This window comes from Amblyomma americanum, chromosome 2, assembly GCF_052857255.1.
Source record: "Amblyomma americanum isolate KBUSLIRL-KWMA chromosome 2, ASM5285725v1, whole genome shotgun sequence".
Classification (NCBI taxonomy): Eukaryota; Metazoa; Arthropoda; class Arachnida; order Ixodida; family Ixodidae; genus Amblyomma; species Amblyomma americanum.
In genome coordinates this window covers 37,956,762-37,976,325 of record NC_135498.1, presented here as the reverse complement: position 1 = coordinate 37,976,325, position 19,564 = coordinate 37,956,762, and the positions used below count along the sequence as shown (strand labels likewise).

At 45.5% G+C, this 19,564-nt stretch overlaps 1 protein-coding gene and 1 pseudogene across 3 annotated transcripts in view; one reads left to right on the top strand and one right to left on the bottom strand.

Annotated features, from left to right (window-relative positions):
• The window catches only part of LOC144121020 (lithocholate 6-beta-hydroxylase-like), a 74,451-nt gene extending 66,367 nt beyond the window's left edge, over positions 1 to 8,084 (top strand). For all 3 annotated transcript variants that reach the window (XM_077653924.1, XM_077653925.1, XM_077653923.1), the window contains exons 11-14: positions 62 to 150; positions 5,213 to 5,350; positions 6,466 to 6,628; positions 7,894 to 8,084. In XM_077653924.1, coding sequence (XP_077510050.1) covers positions 62 to 150; positions 5,213 to 5,350; positions 6,466 to 6,628; positions 7,894 to 7,986 — 483 coding nt within the window. In that variant the 3' untranslated portion in view covers positions 7,987 to 8,084. The remainder of the gene's footprint in view (positions 1 to 61; positions 151 to 5,212; positions 5,351 to 6,465; positions 6,629 to 7,893) is intronic.
• Positions 8,085 to 15,535: 7,451 nt separating this feature from the next.
• Positions 15,536 to 16,964, bottom strand: LOC144118486 (ubiquitin-conjugating enzyme E2 Z pseudogene; annotated as a pseudogene).
• Positions 16,965 to 19,564: the final 2,600 nt, after the last annotated feature.

Below are 19,564 nucleotides of genomic sequence, written 5' to 3'. Positions count from 1 at the left end.
TTTTCTGGAGCAGTTGGCGTGTCTAATTCTGCTGTTTGCATTTGTTCATTCTCTGTTTCAGGGCACATTGACCTACGATTCGATTCAAGATATGACGTATCTCGACGCTTGTATCAAAGAGACGCTTCGACTCAGCTCGTCAGAATCTTTGTGAGCCTTTTGACATTAAGATATTGCATATTTGGGATTCTCATGTTTAGACATAGGGTAGGCGCAGTTATTGACCGAGGGGGTGGCTTTTAAGTTTAGGGTTGGGTACCCGTGAGCTCTTGGGTACACATGTGATATTGTTAGTTAATTAACTTGTTCGCGTAAAAACATAATTTGCCTTGCATGTTTAGCAGCGGAGAGGGGAAATTGTGTTGTGTTGTGTTGGGTTTTATGGCACATAGGCAGCTAAGGCCATCATGCGCCAAGCTCAAGGGAACGTGGAAATTGTATGCGCACTGGAGTGTATGTGTATTAATATAAAATATCTGCCAGTATGAGCAGTTCAAAGTAGAGTGAACTATATACATGGTGCTAGGTAAAGTACGAACAGCACTTCCCGTTCGTGGTAGAGTGGAATTGAAATTTGCATATTAGGAGTGCGATGGGATAGATCAATTTTTATAATCTGTCAAGCAGCCTAGGTGAGCTGGAGCAGCAGCTTGCGTTGAAATTATTGGCTCTACAGCGCAAATGAATTAGAATTTCAGTGCTTTTAAAATCGGTTATGAGAATTTGAACAGTGTTTATGGCAACAAAAATTGCCAAATTGTGATGTCATAAACACACGGAAAGACGAGTATTGAAAAAGAAAGTGTGGGAACGGAGAATTTAATAATAAAAAGCTTCGAGTTTGTCTTGGTTAAGGAGTGCGATAAAGAATGAATGGATGTTACTATAGGGAAGCGGAAAAATATAAAACAGACGAAGATAGTAATCACAGTGCACTGGAAGATGAGGAAGCTGATATACAAGAAGTGCAGGCACGAATAGTTGTCAGATTTACACGGTTTTGTATAGATGACTGACTTGTGTTACCGGCTGAAAACTAGTAGCGAACTGATTTGGCCGCCGCGCTGTCTAGTGTAGTGCAGTAGTGTCTATAGTGTAGTAGCGTAATGCTGCATACTATTACACACTTTTACAGTAAGAGTAGATTGAAACCGGATAAGGATAACAAAAGCGGGAAGACAGGCAAACAAAAATATTATGTGCTGCACAAGAAAAACACACTCGGTTTATCAATACTTCCGCGGAATGTTTTTCATGCCATGCAGGTGAACATCAAATGCACTGGCAGTCCACTTTATACAAATTAAATGTTCTTTTATATGGTTTTAATTTCATTTTTGTGCTCCGTTTCACACGGACCGTACACCCGGTTCCACAACCTTGCGAGCATGGAACACGACTCAAGCTAAAAAAACAAAAACAAAACGATTTCTTTGCATTCAATGCTTATCGTTTGAGATTTAATGGTGCAATGGGTTCATGAAATAGTCAGAGTTAGACTGCACAAATCTATTCCGTGGTACGTGCAATGTAAGGGATAAAATAAAAGTTTTTTCGCTGATATAGCCCCTGTTAAGCTTGTGGCTACGGCTTTAATTAATATGTCAGAATTGAAAATGTTTACGTTCCTCTTCACTCTTGCAACGTAAATATGCGCAATGGCTCGAAAAGAGATACCTACCTCTCGTGTGATAGGTCATAGTGCCCCTTATCTCTGTGACAGCATGTCGTGCGTTTGGCCAGTGTCTCAAGAGCACTACTCTGGACAGATGCCGGTAAGGAAGGCGCGTCAAGGCGACCTGGGGTAATTGAAGTTCTCGCGCATGGCAAGGGTACAGTGTAGTAGAGGAGACAGTGTATCACGCAGGAGAGACTCCCCATGAGACGTTTGCCCCGTCACTAGCGAACGAAGCGGTGGCGCTGCGGTCGCCTACTGTTGAACGTGTTCTTATGGAGTTCTGGGTTCGTCTACAAACAGAATTGATGGCTTGCGTTCCGTCGCGTGCCTGGTGCATAAAACGAAGAAATATTTCTTTTCAGTTGCACAGCCAGTACACCGAAAGTGCTTTAAGCGAAAAAATGGAAGACGACTTAGTGCGGTTAGGCGAAACACGAGTTCGGTGCGAAAAAATGGAAGACGATTTAGCGCGAAGACGAGTTCGGTGGGCTAGCACATCCATTTTGACTTCGGTTTCGGTTGATGGTTTGGTTTTGAAGGACAAGCTTGCTTCTGGAAAAGATCGGCGAGATCAGACTTAAGCTCTGCCTGGAGGGCATGACGCGATAGCGGTAATGGTTTAACGCCTATATACGCCGAATTGGTGATTCTTTAGTTTACATTCATAGACCGCTAAGGTTCCTCATAGAAACTTGGAGCAGTAGTGCAGCGGTTAAGCGATACGTCACTGTCTTGCGATGGCAGGTGTCGCCACCTGTGGTGCTTGTGATACCCAAGTTGAACTTCCCGAACAACCTCAAGGTCGCGAAGAGAGGTGTCGGGCTAAAAAACAAAAATCGGCGAAATCTGAGAGTGGCGATTTAACTGCTAGCGCACTAATTATGCGACCACACAAACACCGGGGTAATCCACCCGTTTCTGGCGACGCTGCGACCTAATCTTCTTGAAGTGGGCTGCAACTGGGGATGCCGCTTGGAACACACAGGGACTCCTGCTCGTTACACTGTCTATTCTAGTTCACTGTCGCAAGGGCGTGTAACCAAAGTATAGTGCATTGCCTCCTCTCCTAGTCGTCTCATCAGCAGAGAGCCTATACCGGTCGCGCAGGTGCTGGTTGTGATGAGTGGCATTCAGAGCAAAGCGTAGTTGACGTAGTCCTGGCTCAGGACTGCACTTTGCAGTGGATACGTTGTCGATGGCGAAAATGAAGGTACTAAGCGGACACAAAAAAGCGCCCTAACAATTAAGGTTTTCCCTTAATCCATGTGACCTGCGCAGCTGTTTCTGCATTCGCCATTTGCGATTGAATGAAAAGACTCCATCAAATTCTCTGTGGAGCGCGCTGAGACGGCCACTATAGATGACTCCGTCACGCGACGGTGACGTCATGTTCACGTGAGCCGCACTGGTCACGTGATGTTTTGCGACAAAGAATAATAATAATAATAATAATAATAATAATAATAATAATAATAATAATAATAATAATAATAATAATAATAATAATAATAATAATAATAATAATAATTGGTTTTTTTGGGGGGGAAGGAAATGGCGCAGTATCTGTCTCATATATCGTTGGACACCTGAACCGCGCCGTAAGGGAAGGGATAAAGGAGGGAGTGAAAGAAGAAAGGAAGAGAGAGGTGCCGTAGTGGAGGGCTCCGGAATAATTTCGACCACCTGGGGATCTTTAACGTGCACTGACATCGCACAGCACACAAAGAAGACGCCAGCGCACAAGATCGCGTCAGGAATGAGCCACTAAATAATAATAATTGGTTTTTTTGGGGAAAGGAAATGGCGCAGTATCTGTCTCATATATCGTTGGACACCTGAACCGCGCCGTAAGGGAAGGGATAAGAGAGGGAGTGAAAGAAGAAAGGAAGAATTAGGTGCCGTAGTGGAGGGCTCCGGAATAATTTCGACCACCTGGGGATCTTTAACGTGCACTGACATCGCACAGCACACGGGCGCCTTAGCGTTTTTCCTCCATAAAAACGCAGCCACCGCGGTCGGGTTCGAACCCGGGAACTCCGGATGAGTAGTCGAGCGCTTTAACCACTGAGCCACCGCGGCGGGTAGCCACTAACTGCTTCGCTGAAAAAGAAGAGAAGCCGGTTGAACAATACCATAGTTCTGAGACAATAGATCACTTCCTGCTGTTCTGCCGCCGCTTCTCTCAGTTGAGGAAGCGTCTTTTGCAAATTCCATTTCATCAACTGGGCTTGCCTGTGTCCTCCGCGGTTGTTCTTTCCATTGGCGCTTCTTTGCTTGGACGAAGCGACAGGAGTGTGCGCTCTGCTGTGCAAAATTTTCTTCAAGAAACGCAGCGACTCCCATTCTAATTCCTTCTTCCCGCTCTCAGTCAGTACGACATTGAAACATTACAGGCATTGTATAATATTATGCATATTAAGCCATTGTCCCGTCTTCGATCTCCAAGTTAACAGGACCCCTGTCCTTGCGTCTTCCAATCTGTCAGACTACATGCTACTACCACTCCTTTTCCCGTCAAAACTTTCCTGTATCCAGCAATTAACCGCCTGTGTCTTGGCCACACACCCGTAGTGGGTATGTGCCAGCAACGTCTGAGGTCTTCTTCCTTCCTTCTATAGTTCTATCGCCATGCTCAAAGTTCTCAGAGCTATCAGGTTATTTTGAGGAAATTAAAAGATGTGTACTTTAGTGTAATGCTTAGGGGACAACCCGCCAATTTGAGGCACTTTTGTAATATATGTGTAATTACTCATTAACACCTACCCGAGCGCAGCCATACGGCTACAAAAAAGAAAGACGTACAGCTTTCACAGAAACAAATCCGCGCTGACTCGCGGAGCAAACAACGGGCAACAATTTACCCGGACAAGCCGATATATCAACTAAGCTAACCAGGACAGCCAACAAGGAGATTGTAGGGGGAGACTGAAGTGATCAAGAACTCTGAGTGAAGCCGTGTTTGTGCTGACATCCTATTTGAAAACATGATGTGGAGAAATTCTTGCCTGCTTCTGTTTGCCTCTGTTTACTGTTGTTGTTTTCATACTTTGTTAACGCTTATTTAAAGGTTTTGTATATATATCCTGCTGATCACTGATTGTGACAATGTTTGACAGTGACCTACGTTGTTGTGTTCGATGTTCCGCCCCCCCTTTATGTAATGCCCCTCCCAGGGGTCTTTAAGGGCCAATAAATGATGATGATGATGATGTTTAAGGGAACTCTTAAATGTGGAGTAGATTTTTATTGAAAGAGTTTTAGTCATAAAAATTCACCCGACTACATACGGCTACAAAGCAAAGCTATACAGCTTTCACAGAGACTTCAACTTCGAAGTTTCTCTGATAGTTGAATAGCTTTCCCTTTTAGCCTTATGGCTATGCTAGGGTGATTTTGCGTAGCAATTCTGTGAAGTGCTATCTTTTCTTGCAGCATGGTATTTCGTGACTACATCCTTCAAGTACTCTTCCATGGGAAAGAAGCACACTTATGCTGCAGCAAACCCGATTTTACATTTCATTCCGTTGTTCGCAGCATTGCTCGCGTCTGCACAGAGGAGACAACAGTGGCCGGCATCCCCTTCAAGCCGGGAATGTGCGTGGACGTCCCGTTGGCGGGAATTCACCGTGACCCTGAATACTTTCCTGAACCTGACAAGTTCAATCCAGACAGGTAGGCGAGGACGATTAGTCGAAAGAGTAAATACTGCATACTGCGCAGCAGAGAATTAACTGGTAGTGATTGCATTGAAGCTCGCTGAGCGCGCAGTAACTTCGCGACAAACTTTCCGTTCACTTCTCTATTCATCGTATGTCGTTCGGGTTAAAAGAGGTGGCCTCAAGGGGCGAAACTGAAGTCGTGTCTTCGGCGCCTTATTAGCTTGGCGGCTTCAGTGCGAACATTCGGCGACAGAAATGTTGACATTTCTGGCATTCGCGACGCGGCATGATTCCTTCCCTGCCACCTCGACAGTGCACATTGTGGGCACGTGACTCGCACCCGCGCCAACACGGGTGGCTTCGTACGGCGGCGTTGCGTCGGTAAGAAGTGTAGCAGTAGATAATAATAATAATAATTGGTTTTTTGGGGAAAGGAAATGGCGCAGTATCTGTCTCATATATCGTTGGACACCTGAACCGCGCCGTAAGGGATGGGATAAGAGAGGGAGTGACCAGATGAAGGTTTGAAAGCACCTGTATTTCCCTCATATTGTGAGCTTTGGCGAAGGAGCCAAGTCGGCTTCAAAATGTCGCGCTTCTCTACATCACACTTATGTTCGATGTGTTACCTTCGTTTCCGTAGATTGGTAGTTTGTGGTTGGTTGTAAGAAAAAAGGCAGAATCAGCAACATCGCTAGTACGTGTTTACCGTTTCCATCGAGCATGTCAGCTGGCCAGTTTCACATGCAAGCTGTATTGTCGTTTTTAAGGTACCGTTTTCTCGGGGCCGGATTTGACATTGGACAAATGGGCCTAGATGTTACCACTCGGCTGAAGAGCGCAACTTCTCAAATGAGCACTTCAAAACATCAAGAACAGACATGAGTGCTCAAATTGGTTCGCGATTGAGGAAACAGAAAACTGCTCTATCATCTTCAGCGGGCAAGCGAGACGTAGATGCGGGGAGGTCGACACTTTCCGTACAATGAACTGTGCAGGTTTGTGCATCAGTAGACTCAACGCATTGCCGTCGAATAAAGAACACTCGCACCTAGAAGATGTCTGCCTAATCTATATTTTTTGTTTGCTTTCCGTGAAGTTATGACTGCGACAAAATTTTCTCGCCAGGTTTCTACCTGAGAACAAAGACAATGTGAAGCCTTTCACGTTCATGCCTTTTGGGAACGGACCACGGAACTGTGTCGGCATGCGGCTGGGAATGACGCAGGCCAAGACTTTGCTGGCTTGCCTGTTTCGCCGAGTAAAACTTGAGACTTGCCCTGAAACAATGGTGAGCACATAACTTGAAAAAGGAAGAAGGTGACACATGTGTGTCTCTTCCCACTTTTTGAAACCCTTCCTGCTCTGACTGTATAGCTTGTTGATGAGCTCGCTGAATTGCTTTGTTACATTCCTTGCTTTTTTGACTGACTTGGGAAACCTTTTAACATGCTACAGAAATCTTTCATCACATTGGAAGGAAACAATCCTAGGCTTCTTTTGCGCGAAAAGGATGTGGATTGGGATGAAGAGGAAAAAATAATTGGGACAAAGCATTGATAACAAGTGCCCACTTAAGCACATGTGAAAAAGACACATGCTTTAGCCGCACCGCCGACAAACGAGAAGAAGCGTCTCATACTCAAAGGACTTAAGGATTTGTAGGAAACAAGGCACAAAAGTATCGTGCACTGAGAGTAAGGAGCGAGTGAAAGCTGGGTAAGAAATAAGTGAGCGAGGTTCAGTACATTTGAGGGAAAGCTACTGAACTTGCATTCTGTTCCAATCTGCTGCACATTGACTTCGCTATTTCATTGACCTTCTAAGGATGCGAATGTAGCCTCATATGATTTGTAGCAATTTTCTGCGTGTTCATATCGCTGTGAATTCTGGACCAAATGCTTGTAGCTAGCAGCATAAATACAGAATCCACACTGCGGGTTTACCCTCCTCGATGTTTAATGGTATCTGAAACGTCCAAGACAGAAACCCTTGCAAAATCTGCGTTCACATTGAATTTAAAGTTACTGGTAGGTTTTTAAAGCGCCACTGCATGTAAATAATTATGAGTTGCAAGAAGAAAGCCTTCAATCTTTCTGAAAACAAAGCAAATTAACCATAGCGTATGAAGAAGCTTGAAATCGTGTTTGGTAGAGCGTATTATAACAAAGGCGTACTTGCTAAAACGGTGCATTTTTCAGTGTCTTGTCCTATTGTTCGCAGATACTGAACAACAAAGCAGTCCACTTTGGTTCACAATTGACATCGCTGGAAACTGCAGAAGCAAATAATCGCTGTTACATCCTTAGGGAAGGAGATTAAAATACAGGGACGGCTGGTGTGCTTGAAATCGTCACTACTACATGAATGTCTGTAGTTGCGACGATATCATGCGTTACTTAAATTTGTGCTTTGAAATTGATGGCACCTGTTTTATCCACAGGTTGGCTTGGTCATCTCGTCCATGGAGTAATAATATCAAGCAGGAGCATTGCAAAGCTTTTTTTTAATTCGTGTCCACCCAATCTCTACAATGTTTTGTTTTTATTTGCGCAGGTCCCCTTGAAGTTCAAGCCCCGTGTGCTTCTTCCTGTAACAGATGGCCCGGTGATGCTTAAAGCAGTCGCGCGTACGACTTCGACCAGCTGATTTGCAGATCTCTCGGGAAGACAACGGTGCGCTTTGCCTCGGAGCATTGCCTGGGTGCCTTTTTCTGAATACAGCCTTTCAAAGAGTTCGGAATGATATATCTGCGCTCCTGCAACATTTCATTGTCATCATGAAAAGTACAGCATCATTCAGCAAGCACTCTTCGTTTCCGTGTTTTTTTTTTTCGATGCTAAATTTGAAGTTGGAAATGAGGCCCTCTGCATACGATGCAGATGGCTTGAAAATCTATGGGCATTTTCGGTGCTAAATTTGCACACTCTTTTGTTTTTGCTCACGTGTCCATCAGTGAAACGAGTACAGGATTGTAGGAAAAGGTGCAAGGGGCAAATTTTTAAAGTCATTATGACGCTTACTGAATCATCGCATAAAAATGGCAAATGAGCTATGACTCTTGCATCGAATCGTTTAACCTACTAACGAAATTGAAAGGAGCAGAGGTTTCTTACAGAAATATTTGATGCCAGTTCAGAAACTTCAGACAAATTCCCCAGATTCAGCAAAAAGTGCTCCCTATTCTTGCTTTCTTAGAGCTCAAGGAAGAACTTTCATTTCTGTTTTCTGCTAATATATGAGTATGACACAACTGCATGCAGTTTTGTGTCGCCCTTACCAAGTAGATCACCTGGTGTCCTAGCCAAGCTAGCTTACGAAGCTGTTGATACTACTTTAAACAAGCCGCGCGGTGGCTCAGTGATTACAGCACTATGCTGCTGACTGGAAAGACGCGGGTTCGATCCCAGCCGCAACGGTTGAAATTTGATGGAGGCGAAATGCTAGAGGCCCGTATACTGTGCAGTGTCCGTGCACGTTAAAGAACCCTAGGTGGTCGAAATTTCCCAAGCCCTTCACTACGACGCCCCTCATAGCCTGCGTCGCTTTGTGACGTTAAACCCCCATAAATCGTAAACAAACGACTTTTAACAGCAGTTATTAATGAATACTTGGCCGAACGGTAATGTTTACGTAGCAAGTGTTGATAAACTACCACAATGCTTTCGCGACATGTGACAGTATAATCAAGTGCTTTAAGGATGGCGGCAAGTTCGCATCACACAGCCTAAAAACGAGCGCGACATTCTCTCGGTCTGCTGAATACTTGTGAATGTGCATTCATGTACTTGCTTCCGTTTCATATGGAGCGCGCTCGCTCGCTGCTTGTAGTGCGCAGAGTTTTTCTTTGATCATAAATTACTGCACGGTCAATGTTTTAAAGTCGCTTGCTCGTTTATTTCTCCAGTGAGCTTTGAACAGGCCACAATGCAGACCTGCAATTCGCCTTTTGTTCCCCCCGCTTGTGAAGGGAAATAAAAATGTAACGGATCACTTTTGGGAAGAAAATTTTGGAGCTGTGGTCTTCGTAGAAGAGGTAACTGTCCTATGCCAGCGATTTTGCGCCTCGTTTTCATTTTTTAAACCTCTGTACCAGCGATTAAACACCTAGCAGTGTTGCTGGCGTATCTCAAAACAGTTTAGCGTGTATTTAAAACAGATGACGCTCGTAACGTCCGAAGTTCGAAGTTGTGGTATTCAGACACATTTGGTAATTCGAATGAATATTCTTTGTGATGTCCCTGTTTAAGAAATTTCGATGTTTCACCTTTTTTGTGCGCTGAAAACAATGCACATCGTATATGCCAAGACTACTTGTTAGTACGCGTTGTTCCTAACCGGATTGAAACAATTTCCGTATACCTTTCGGATCTCTCTTTCAAACCCAGCTTTCAAACCAATGTTCAGAAGTTGGAACAAGCAGGCATTCCAACGTCGATCTTAAGCGGAGTAGAAGAGGCTTTGCTGAGAAAATTGAAGAAAGAATGCAGTAAAAAAGGCCATCAAGATGAGGTCCCCAAACGCAAAAGTTGGCCGGTTGTCATCCTTCACACCCATAAGGTTGCGCACAATTTGAAGCACGAGGCAACAAAATACAAGGTTCCTGTTTTTTTTCCGCCCCCAAAAAACTGGCTGCCTTGTGCGTTAAAAGTGATCCCAAGTAGGCAAACAAAACTGAATTTAGAAAGAGACGTGCAGCTCCGTTTGTAAAATGTGCCATGGGAGTCATCAGATTCCTTTCATGTGCGGAAAGAAGTGCATCGGCCAAACCAGCCGCTGTATTAACGACCGATTAGCAGAACATAATCAGGGTTTATAAAATGGTACTGCATCACATTTGCCTCATCATTGTAAAGCCTGCGGAGAAAAAGAATGATTAAGTATGCAGCAAGGCTGAAAGAAACGAAGGTTTTAAACAGAAGTAAGGACCATACAGCCCGTGAACTGTTGGAGGCTTTTTATATCAAAAGCAACTGTACCGTAGTACCCCATCTAATACCATTTACAAGAATGAAACTGCTTTTTTAGATACACGGGGATGAGACCAGCGGCAGCACACAGGCCTAAATGATACGTTCGTTCCTTGACGGACCGTTTGAGAGCACTGCAATCGCGGCGCGCAAGCGGGCATGTCACGTGGTATTTTTGTATTTCGCGGGCATCTGCAGTGAGCGAAAAAAAAAAACTGATACGGAATAGATGGTTTAGTTTGGTTTGGTTTATTGAGGTTTAACGTCCCAAACCGACTCAGGCTATGAGGGACACCGTAGTGAAGGGCTCCGGAAATTTCGACCACTTGGGGTTCTTTAACGTGCACTGACATCGCACAGTACACAGGCCTCTATCATTTCGCCTCCATCGAAATTCGACCTCCGCGGTCGGGGTCAAACCCGTGTCTTTCGGAGCAGCAGCCGAGCACGGAATAGATGGAAAGTTAAAAACTGTTCAATCGGACCTTTCGCCGACCGTTCAACAACTTTCCCATTGGCCTTTCCCGCCCATCTTCGTTGCTTGCAAAGTTGGTTAAATAATCTCGACTAATTATGCAATTAAGCACAATACAAAAACAGTTTGTCTTGATTCATACAACACCCAGCATCTTGTCTTTGGTCGCGTCGTCTTGGAGTGCCCCGGCGTATTTTTAAACCTGGCTTAAGTTAGCTGGGACACCCTGTATATCACACGGTATGGGCACGCTTAATCTACACAGCAATAGAAAGTATCAAAGAACCGACGATTGGGCAGTGGGAGGAAATGCTGTCCAGCTCAGACTCGAAAGCTCAGTAGGAGCTGAACGAAAAGGCTAGAGCGGCAGCATGATCCAATGCACTCCCGGAATAGGGGGACCGACCGCCAATTTTTCTTGAATTAAAATGTTTTCATCATCATCATTGCTTACGAAATCTGGTTATGCTGGAGACATCTGTGTGCTTCATTTTTAGATCTTTTAAAGATTAAGAAAGCTCCATTTTCAGCGGTAGTAGCCTGTTTGTCGTTAGAATGGTACAGGGCGACTTCAATTCGTCTTCTGTGTTCCTTTAAGCGCAGAAAAAAATTCAAATATGCTGCGCAATGCTGAGAAATACGAACCACACAATACATTCCACCAAAAATGACGAAAAAAATTGTCAGACCACAAGGCAAACAGCGTAGACGTTTTTGCACATAAATATGTAAGTGCTCAGAACTAACAAATCAGATCAGCGTTGTTAAGTGACTTGAGTAATGATGGTAGTCGACGCGGCTACTCTCATCGTCTCGTTCTTTAATATTTGGCTTTAGCTGAATTCCTGAATTCCCCGGCGATTGTATGAAAGCAGGCTCATGATTGTAAGGGTTGTCATCGCGTAACGACTGGATTGAAAGCAGGACGCTTTCAATTACCTGAACCGGGCTCCAGGCTGATACGGCCCACATCCCAAGCATGTGGAGGCAAACCTTAGCGTTGGCGTTAAGCAATAGGTGCAACTGCACTCGGCCTGCGTCCGTGATCATGATGCAGACGCCTGGCGGACAGGTAGGGTAGTCTAGAGCGAAAAACTGAAAAAAAAAGGCCGCCACCGTCTGGAAGACGTTGAAGTAACGAGCATTAGCTGTTTGGTTTACTGTATGAAGAAAGCGAAGAACGCGCCCGTTGTCCAGTTCCACCCCCTCAAGATACGTCCCATAAGGAACTTGCTTTGTTTGGGGGGTCAAGGTGGGCCTAGAATTCGGCTTGCGGCGCGATATGGTAACGCTTAATTCAATTAGTAATTGCATGTATTCGATGTTTACCTATTATTTAATTGTGGTTTTATTTCCATACCACACCCCATAGGGTTTTAATTGCCTACCAAATTCGGTACACAACAGTCCCCGGATGGGTGCCCCTCGTCTGAGTATATATAGCGGAACGAGTCTTTTCTCTCTTCCTGGCAACGACAGACAGACAGACAGACAGACAGACAGACAGACAGACAGACAGACAGACACGTATAGCGGTCCCGTGACGCTACAGTTTTCTTCCCGTTGTAGGATATTTTCTGAGGTGAAGGGAGAAAGGGATGGGTGGGCACAACGAATTTTGATGGCCGCCATCTTTGATTCGAGCAACCAAAACAATGCCGCCATTTCGTCCCCTGATGTCATTCGCACATAGTTCCACCCCTAGCCACCATATTGCACCAAGACGTCATGATTGGCACGCGGCACGTGGTTTTTTGCACAATGATACTGTAGATGGCTCTGCAAGTCTCAATGAGGGATATGCTGTTTTGTAGTGGCAGCCACAGATGGCGTAGTGACCTCACGGTGGTAGCAGACCCCACGAAATCTAGAAACGTGATTAGTAAGGGCTCACGCTCTTAAAAGCGACCCTCGATGCCGAATGTCAGCGGGGCTCACGATGAGGGTGTGGACCTTGGGGACATCTTCCTGGGATGATAAGAACAGATCGTTTGGAGGTTTATTGTAAAAATCTGATACGCTGCTATTCACTCGGAGCAAGCTTTGTGGAGGCACTTCCTGCTCGTGAGGGCGCATTGACATGCGCCATTGGCAGAAGGGATGACGATGTCGTCTTGTGGGTGAACGCGCTAGACAGATAGCCATACGCAGCCACTGCGCTTTTGCTGGCGATTGCTGTTGAAAATGCTTACTGAAAAAATCGATTATGAACGCCATGACTGAACCCGCCGCCGTGGCTCAGTGGTTAGGGCGCTCGGCTACTGAGCTGGAGTACCCGGGTTCGAACCCGACCGCAGCGGCCGCATTTCGATGGAGGCGAAACACTAAAGCGCCCGTGTGCTGTGTGATGTCAATGTATGCTAAAGATACCCAGGTGGTCGAAATTATTCCGGAGCCCTCCACTAAGGCACCTCTTTCTTCCTTTCTTCTCTCAGTCCCTCTTTTATCCCTTACCTTAAGGCGCAGTTCAGGTGTCCGCTAAGATGTAAGACAGATACTGCGCCATTTCCTTTCCCCAACCAATTTTCATTGCGTTTTCCCCATGATTGGAGTCCCTATTTCGGGATTCTATTGTCGAAGCTGCTATGGCGGCCCTGTTTGCGAGCCATTTTTTCTCTCATGGCCTACGTCGAGCAGAGCGGCCTCCCACTGATTATGGATTGGAGAAGCGACTGGGGATATGGGCCTTGTTTTGTTGGCAGGCCCATAGCGTGTGATAGAGGCCCGCGATTTCTCCACAGTGCCTACATTCTGGCCTGCGAACCTTTGGCTACCAGGTGTTTAGTGATTAGGGACTGCGAAAGATATTGGTATGCATCCTTCTTAATTCTTTCGAGGGTTTCGCAAATTCTTACCGTTCTAGCCTCTGGTTTTGTAGGATGTATGGTGTAGGAAAGTGTGTACAACGACACAGTATATCTGTCATCTTTCTATGATGGTCGGTGCTCGAAGAAGCAATTCACAGTTAAGGTCGTGAGTACGTTGCCCCCTACCCCTTAGTACCAAAGGGAACATTTTCTGGTCCGCTTTCAATCCTTTTCACGTTGACGATCCGAGCGGTCTTGTCACCAACCCGGACCTTGAAGTAGTTTCTACAAGTGGTCTGAGAGTGAGTCTGAGATAAAGAGTGCCTGAGGATGTGTCTGGATGGCGAGGGCTCTGGCTACTTTCTCGGCAATCACAACGCGTCTGGATTTGATTGACGCGAAGCCTATTAGTCTACCTCCGTGATTGGTAGCTTTTTTACAGCAAAAGCTGTACTAGCTTTGCACAAGCCATTTAGCTGAAGCAATTTAGGGGGTACAACTGTAGCCATGTAACGCGTTACGCGTTTTAGCAGGTGGACACTACTGCCACGTACGTGAAAACGTGATTGAGCTGTCCACTGAGTCAGTTATGCGCCTTTTACAACAAAAGCTGTAATAGATTTGTAAAAGCCATTTAGGCGACAGCGGCAGCCGTGTAACGCGTTGATGGGCAACACCGCCGCGTACCTCAAAGCGCGATTCAGGCGCTGACTGACCCAGACAGCCAGCTATGCGCCTCAATTTACAGACAGAAATTACCGCCACCTCACGGAACAGTTGAGGTGTCAAATGACCAATGAGACAGCTATGCACCCAACAAAGCAACTGAGGGAAAAATTAAATAATAATAATAATAATAATAATAATAATAATAATAATAATAATAATAATAATAATAATAATAATAATAATAATAATAATAATAATAATAATAATTTGTTTTGGGGAATGAGAATGGCGCATTATCTGTCTCATATATTGTTGCACACCTGAAACGCGCCGTAAGGGAAGGGATAAAGAAGGGAGTGAAAGAAGAAAGGAAGAAAGAGGTGCCGTTGTCGAAAAAATGAAATGAAAATTGATTTTTGAGGAAAGGAAATGACGCAGTAATTTCCTCAGATATGTCGATGGGCACCGGAACCGCGCCGTAAGGAAAGGGAGGAAGGTGGGAGTGAAGGAAAGAGAGAAAGAGGTGCCGTAGTGGAGGGCTCCGGAATAATTTCGACCACCTGGGGATCTTTAACGTGCACTGACATCGCACAGCACACGGACGCACTTTGTGCGTTTCGCTTCTGTCGAAACGCGGCCGCCACGGTTGGGTTCGAACCCGGGTACCAGATTGAGGTGCCGAATGACCCAGTGAGCCAGTTTATGCACCTTTCCTTTCCTCAAAACAACAGAGGGTTTACACTGCGAATAAAACAACACTGGGAACTAGGCTACTCCCTTCTTGCAAGTTGGCATTGGAGTCCGTTTAGTGTGCCGGGAACGCGAGAATACCACAAGCGGAAGGCGACCACGTCTCGCTTGAGCGTCCAGAGGCCAAAACGGGCCTTTGAGACGCACAACCGGACAGTCACCTGTCAAAGGTAAAAATGGGTCTGTTATTCCAGACCACTCGGCTGCTAATGAGAATCAGCTTGCGCTGATTAATGCGCTAAGCCAATAAGCTTAAGTCTAATCACAATTTTTTTGTTCTCAAAACGAACGACATCGAAGCAGTTCGTTGGTTTTGAGAAAAGCAATTGGCGAGGTACGTAGATTGACGAGATATGTCAATTTACGTGGAGAAGATATCTGTAGGTGGTGGGCAGAGCGTCACCTAAGACATTACAGCCCGATAATCCAGTGGAGCGAGTTGCCTCAGCGCTCAGAGGTCGCGCTATTGGCCTATATGACATGACGTCCGACCATCCTTCCAAAAGAATTACGGTGAAGGCTGAAAATCTTCTGCTGCATCCCAGAAATGTGCACAATTTTATTTTGTGTAACTTGCGTGCCTCTTTACGCAGGGTGACCATTAGAAAATATCGCACATTTAATCAGTGCTTAGAGGTGATTTGGCTCCTACTGTTGCAAAGGCTGCTTGGTTCACGAGTTCCAACGAAAACGTTCGCTCAGAGTAGGGTAAAATACCTTTTTTTCCCAAGGATTTTGTCCCAAAGAAAGCCGAGCAACAGACCAGAGGAGAGCTTGTACGCAATGGAAAGCTTGTATGTTCTTGACGGCACAGGGGATGACACCCCTCACGACGTTCCACACGCAAGACTGAATAACTGAATGAGTCAGCTTAGAAGAAAGTATTAATGATCAGAGGTTCAGGGGTTATAGTCAAGAGCCATTCCAGAAGTCAACTGCTGGCATTCATTTGTCGTAAAGGGGCCTTATCTAGGCGCCCAGTTTCAAGAGACTTGTCAAGGTTCGCTCGAGGTGGCCAGGGGACGTCACGAGTTATTCAATGATTTTCTTGTCCGGCGCCAGCTTCAAATTTGTTTTTCACCTTCTCGTTAAGCTCCTTTAACTCCGTCAATAATGTCTCATATTGGAACGCCTCTTTATAAACACACAAATACAACATCGCTGTACCGGTTAAGTGGAGATTTTTCTTGATGATGTCTTCATACTTGGTGTATGACTCAGCGAAAGACTTTAAGATACGCTCCCTAAAGAGTCGTGGGCACTCAGGATCATCCCGGAGAGCACCTTGTACCATTCCGCACACAGCCACTCGAATTGTCTCGTGTTTGACAAAATCGTTGTAGCGGCCAGAGTCACCCGGGCTCTTTTCATTCATGAAAAAAGCAGGCTCATTATGGTACGGGTTCTCGTTCATCAGTGACTGGATTGAGATTAGGACGCTCTCCAATCCCTGAGCCGGACTCCAGGCTGGTCCGGGCCATGTCCCTAGAATACTGAGGCACACCTTACCACAAGCGTAGAGGTTCGGGTTGAAGCTCACCCTGCCAGCATCTGTGGTCACCATGCGGACGCGTGGTGGACTGATGGGGTAGTCCTGGGGAAACTTCATGAAAAACTGGAAGAACCCGCCCTCGTAAGGCGTTCCAGTGGGGCCCAGAATGAGGGCGTGGACTTTGGTGACGTCATCTTGCTCGGGGGAGATCAAGATGCCCTCTGGAGGGTTGGCGTGGAAGTCTGCAATGTCCTTCTTTACCCGGAGTATGCTTTGGGGAGACGGCACCTCGTTCACGTACTTGAGGGGGTCCCAGGTGGCTACTTGCTGTGACATTTCGTCGGAATTTAGGCTGTAAGCGTCCACAAATGATAAGGACAAAGTTTTGGATGGTCACCCTGACGCAGCCACAGCGTTGTTGATGCTGGGCTCTGCGTTGTGTGCAGCCTTCGCCAGCCTTTCTTCTTTCTCACTAATCTTGGGGTCGATGCGGATTTGAGTTTGCTCTCGATCTGGGTCTTACCGTGGAAAAGAAGGTAAAGCTGTCTAAATCCGGATCTAATAAATGCCTAATCGAATATAACAAAAGAAAACGTAATTTAAATTACGCCGCATGCAGGGACAGTTGCTTGATACAATTTCTCTGCCTGAAGGGCATCGCTGTCCTCATCTGAAAAGTATTATTGCGCAACCATGTTCTGCCCACCCTGGATGGATGCGTTTGAGCTGTAAAGTGGATGCAGCTCTTTAGAATGGAGAGGCGGTGGCGACCTATGCCTCAGCAAACTTAATTGTAAAAAATTAAATACTGTTTCAATTTACGATGGGTAGATACCTTGCGCCCACAAACCTCTGATGCCAGTGCGTCCGTGTGGCGCACAAAACGCACATGTAACGGTCAGCTTCAGATTTGAACGGGAACAACAAAAGTAGATGCCGTTTGAAAATTATAACGATGTCTAACCCAGGGGCATAGCATCAATCAGAATTAGCCGTATAGTCTGAAATAAAGTGCCTAGAAGCTGTAGAAAACGGTGTCAGAACACTGTGGTCGGCCAACGAGCCGACCGTAATCACAATGCTTACAACCGATACAAAAAAATTGTGCCGGATCATAGCGCACCTTGAAGCTCCGCTCAGGTCGGCGAGGGAGACTGTGAAGTTATTATGTGTGATGAGTGTTTTGCGGAAGCGACTCATAACCTCCTCATGCAGTGCTGCGGAGCGGGCATCCGCATTATTTGGCTCTCATTTTCATCTCCTATACTAAACTGTTTTTGGCAATGGCGCAAAGCGTACCCGTAGTTTTTCTGCATACATAACAAAATGATCGGTGACGTAATCCGTATCCAATGGCACTGCTGCCACCGGCACAGTGCGGCTGGAGGTAACAGTTTGGATTATTCCTCCGAGGAAAACATGTAAACAAATGTTTTCAGTGTAGTTTTCTGTACATTGTACCTACGGCGTCGTCGCTTCGTGCAGAAAAGCCACTTACATTTTGCCGCAGAATGTGAAAGTATGAAACCTAATTCCAGAGTCAATGTAATTTTAAAGCACCGCGGATTACGCTGATAGCGTTACCCCGATTAGGTGTACTGGGCGCGAGCGCAGCCCATAGAAACATGCCAACGAAACTTTGCGACATATTTGCCTTTTTTAACTGGGTATTAATGGAGGTGGGCATTCGTTAGCACTCGAGAAGTACTTTGGAGAATAGTGTGACAAAATATGCAACGAAATTTTGACGGTGACATCGTTATAAAGCGTCACGATAAATGTGTGTTATCACTTGTGAAGGACATACCCCTAACTGGCGCTGTAGCCTCAAGCTTCTCGTGAAGTCACACATGCTGCCTTATGCGCTATATTTGCTCATTAACACAGGCGTTCAACTAGACACCTCGCATAACTAACGTCGCAAAGCAATTCTGTAACGCAGCGATGAGAAAATATAAAGTGAACCGCGCACTGTAGCAGACAATGGCGTAGACAATACCCTCAGACGTCTCTGGCGTCCCCCAGCGCCCCTCTATTTGTTAACACGGCGATGATATATAGGTAAGAATCGCTTTTTCTTCGCTAGCGATAAGCGGACGGATGATAACTGTGATGAGGGATTAGCTGTAAAAATGACAGCGAGAAAAACAATCAAACTATCCCGAAGTAATTTTACTCGAGTTAGATATATATTGTTCACGCGCGAAGCACATTATATGCCTGCAGTAGAGATGGCAGGAAGCAATGTCCCTTATAGACCAACGTTGCAATCTCAGGCAGAGAAAACATTTTAACTACTAAGAGAATTAGTAAATGACGATGGAATGCATTCTCAATGTGGCATACACGGACACTGTTTAGACGGTGTCGCCTATTGCGGCCGCACGCTCATGACGCAAAACTGGCGCAATAGATGGAACGAACTGAACACGAAGGTGAGGTGAACACTGCTTACGCCTCACGTATAAAAGTAGGGAATTTCTAGCACCACCAGAACCGAAACATTTGGATACCAGAGGTGCTTAACATTCATTTGAAGCAAGCTTTTGAAATCAGTCGGCAGCGGCGCAGGTGTGTCTAGGTGTGTCCTTGACCATAGATCACTTTCCTTTAGAAAGGAGGGTAAGCATGTAGGGCGGTATACGGTAGACTGGGCTCCCCTCGTCGCATGAGCCAAGTTCGAAAAAGACAGCACTGCAATGACGTATCACAACGTTGGTGTAAGTTGCCTAGTCCTAAGCACCAGAGCTGCATTGTTGGAAATTTCCATCAGTTTTAAAGTGGGACTAGCTTCCGAAGTTGATAACTTCGATCAGAGCTTTCATTCATATGGTATTAGGGGCATGCAGAAGAAGTCGCATCCAGCAATTTTTACTGTAGTATCAGACATGTATTAAGTTTTGGGGCACTGAAACGAAATGCTAAAACATAAGAAAAATAAAAAGCATACGAATAGGTGACAATACGTAAAAACAGCCTGCTGCGTGATAGAATAATAGCAGGCCTGTTTTCTTGTCCTAAGGAGGTGAGAATATTAGTGGAACCAGCAGATTTCGCAACATAT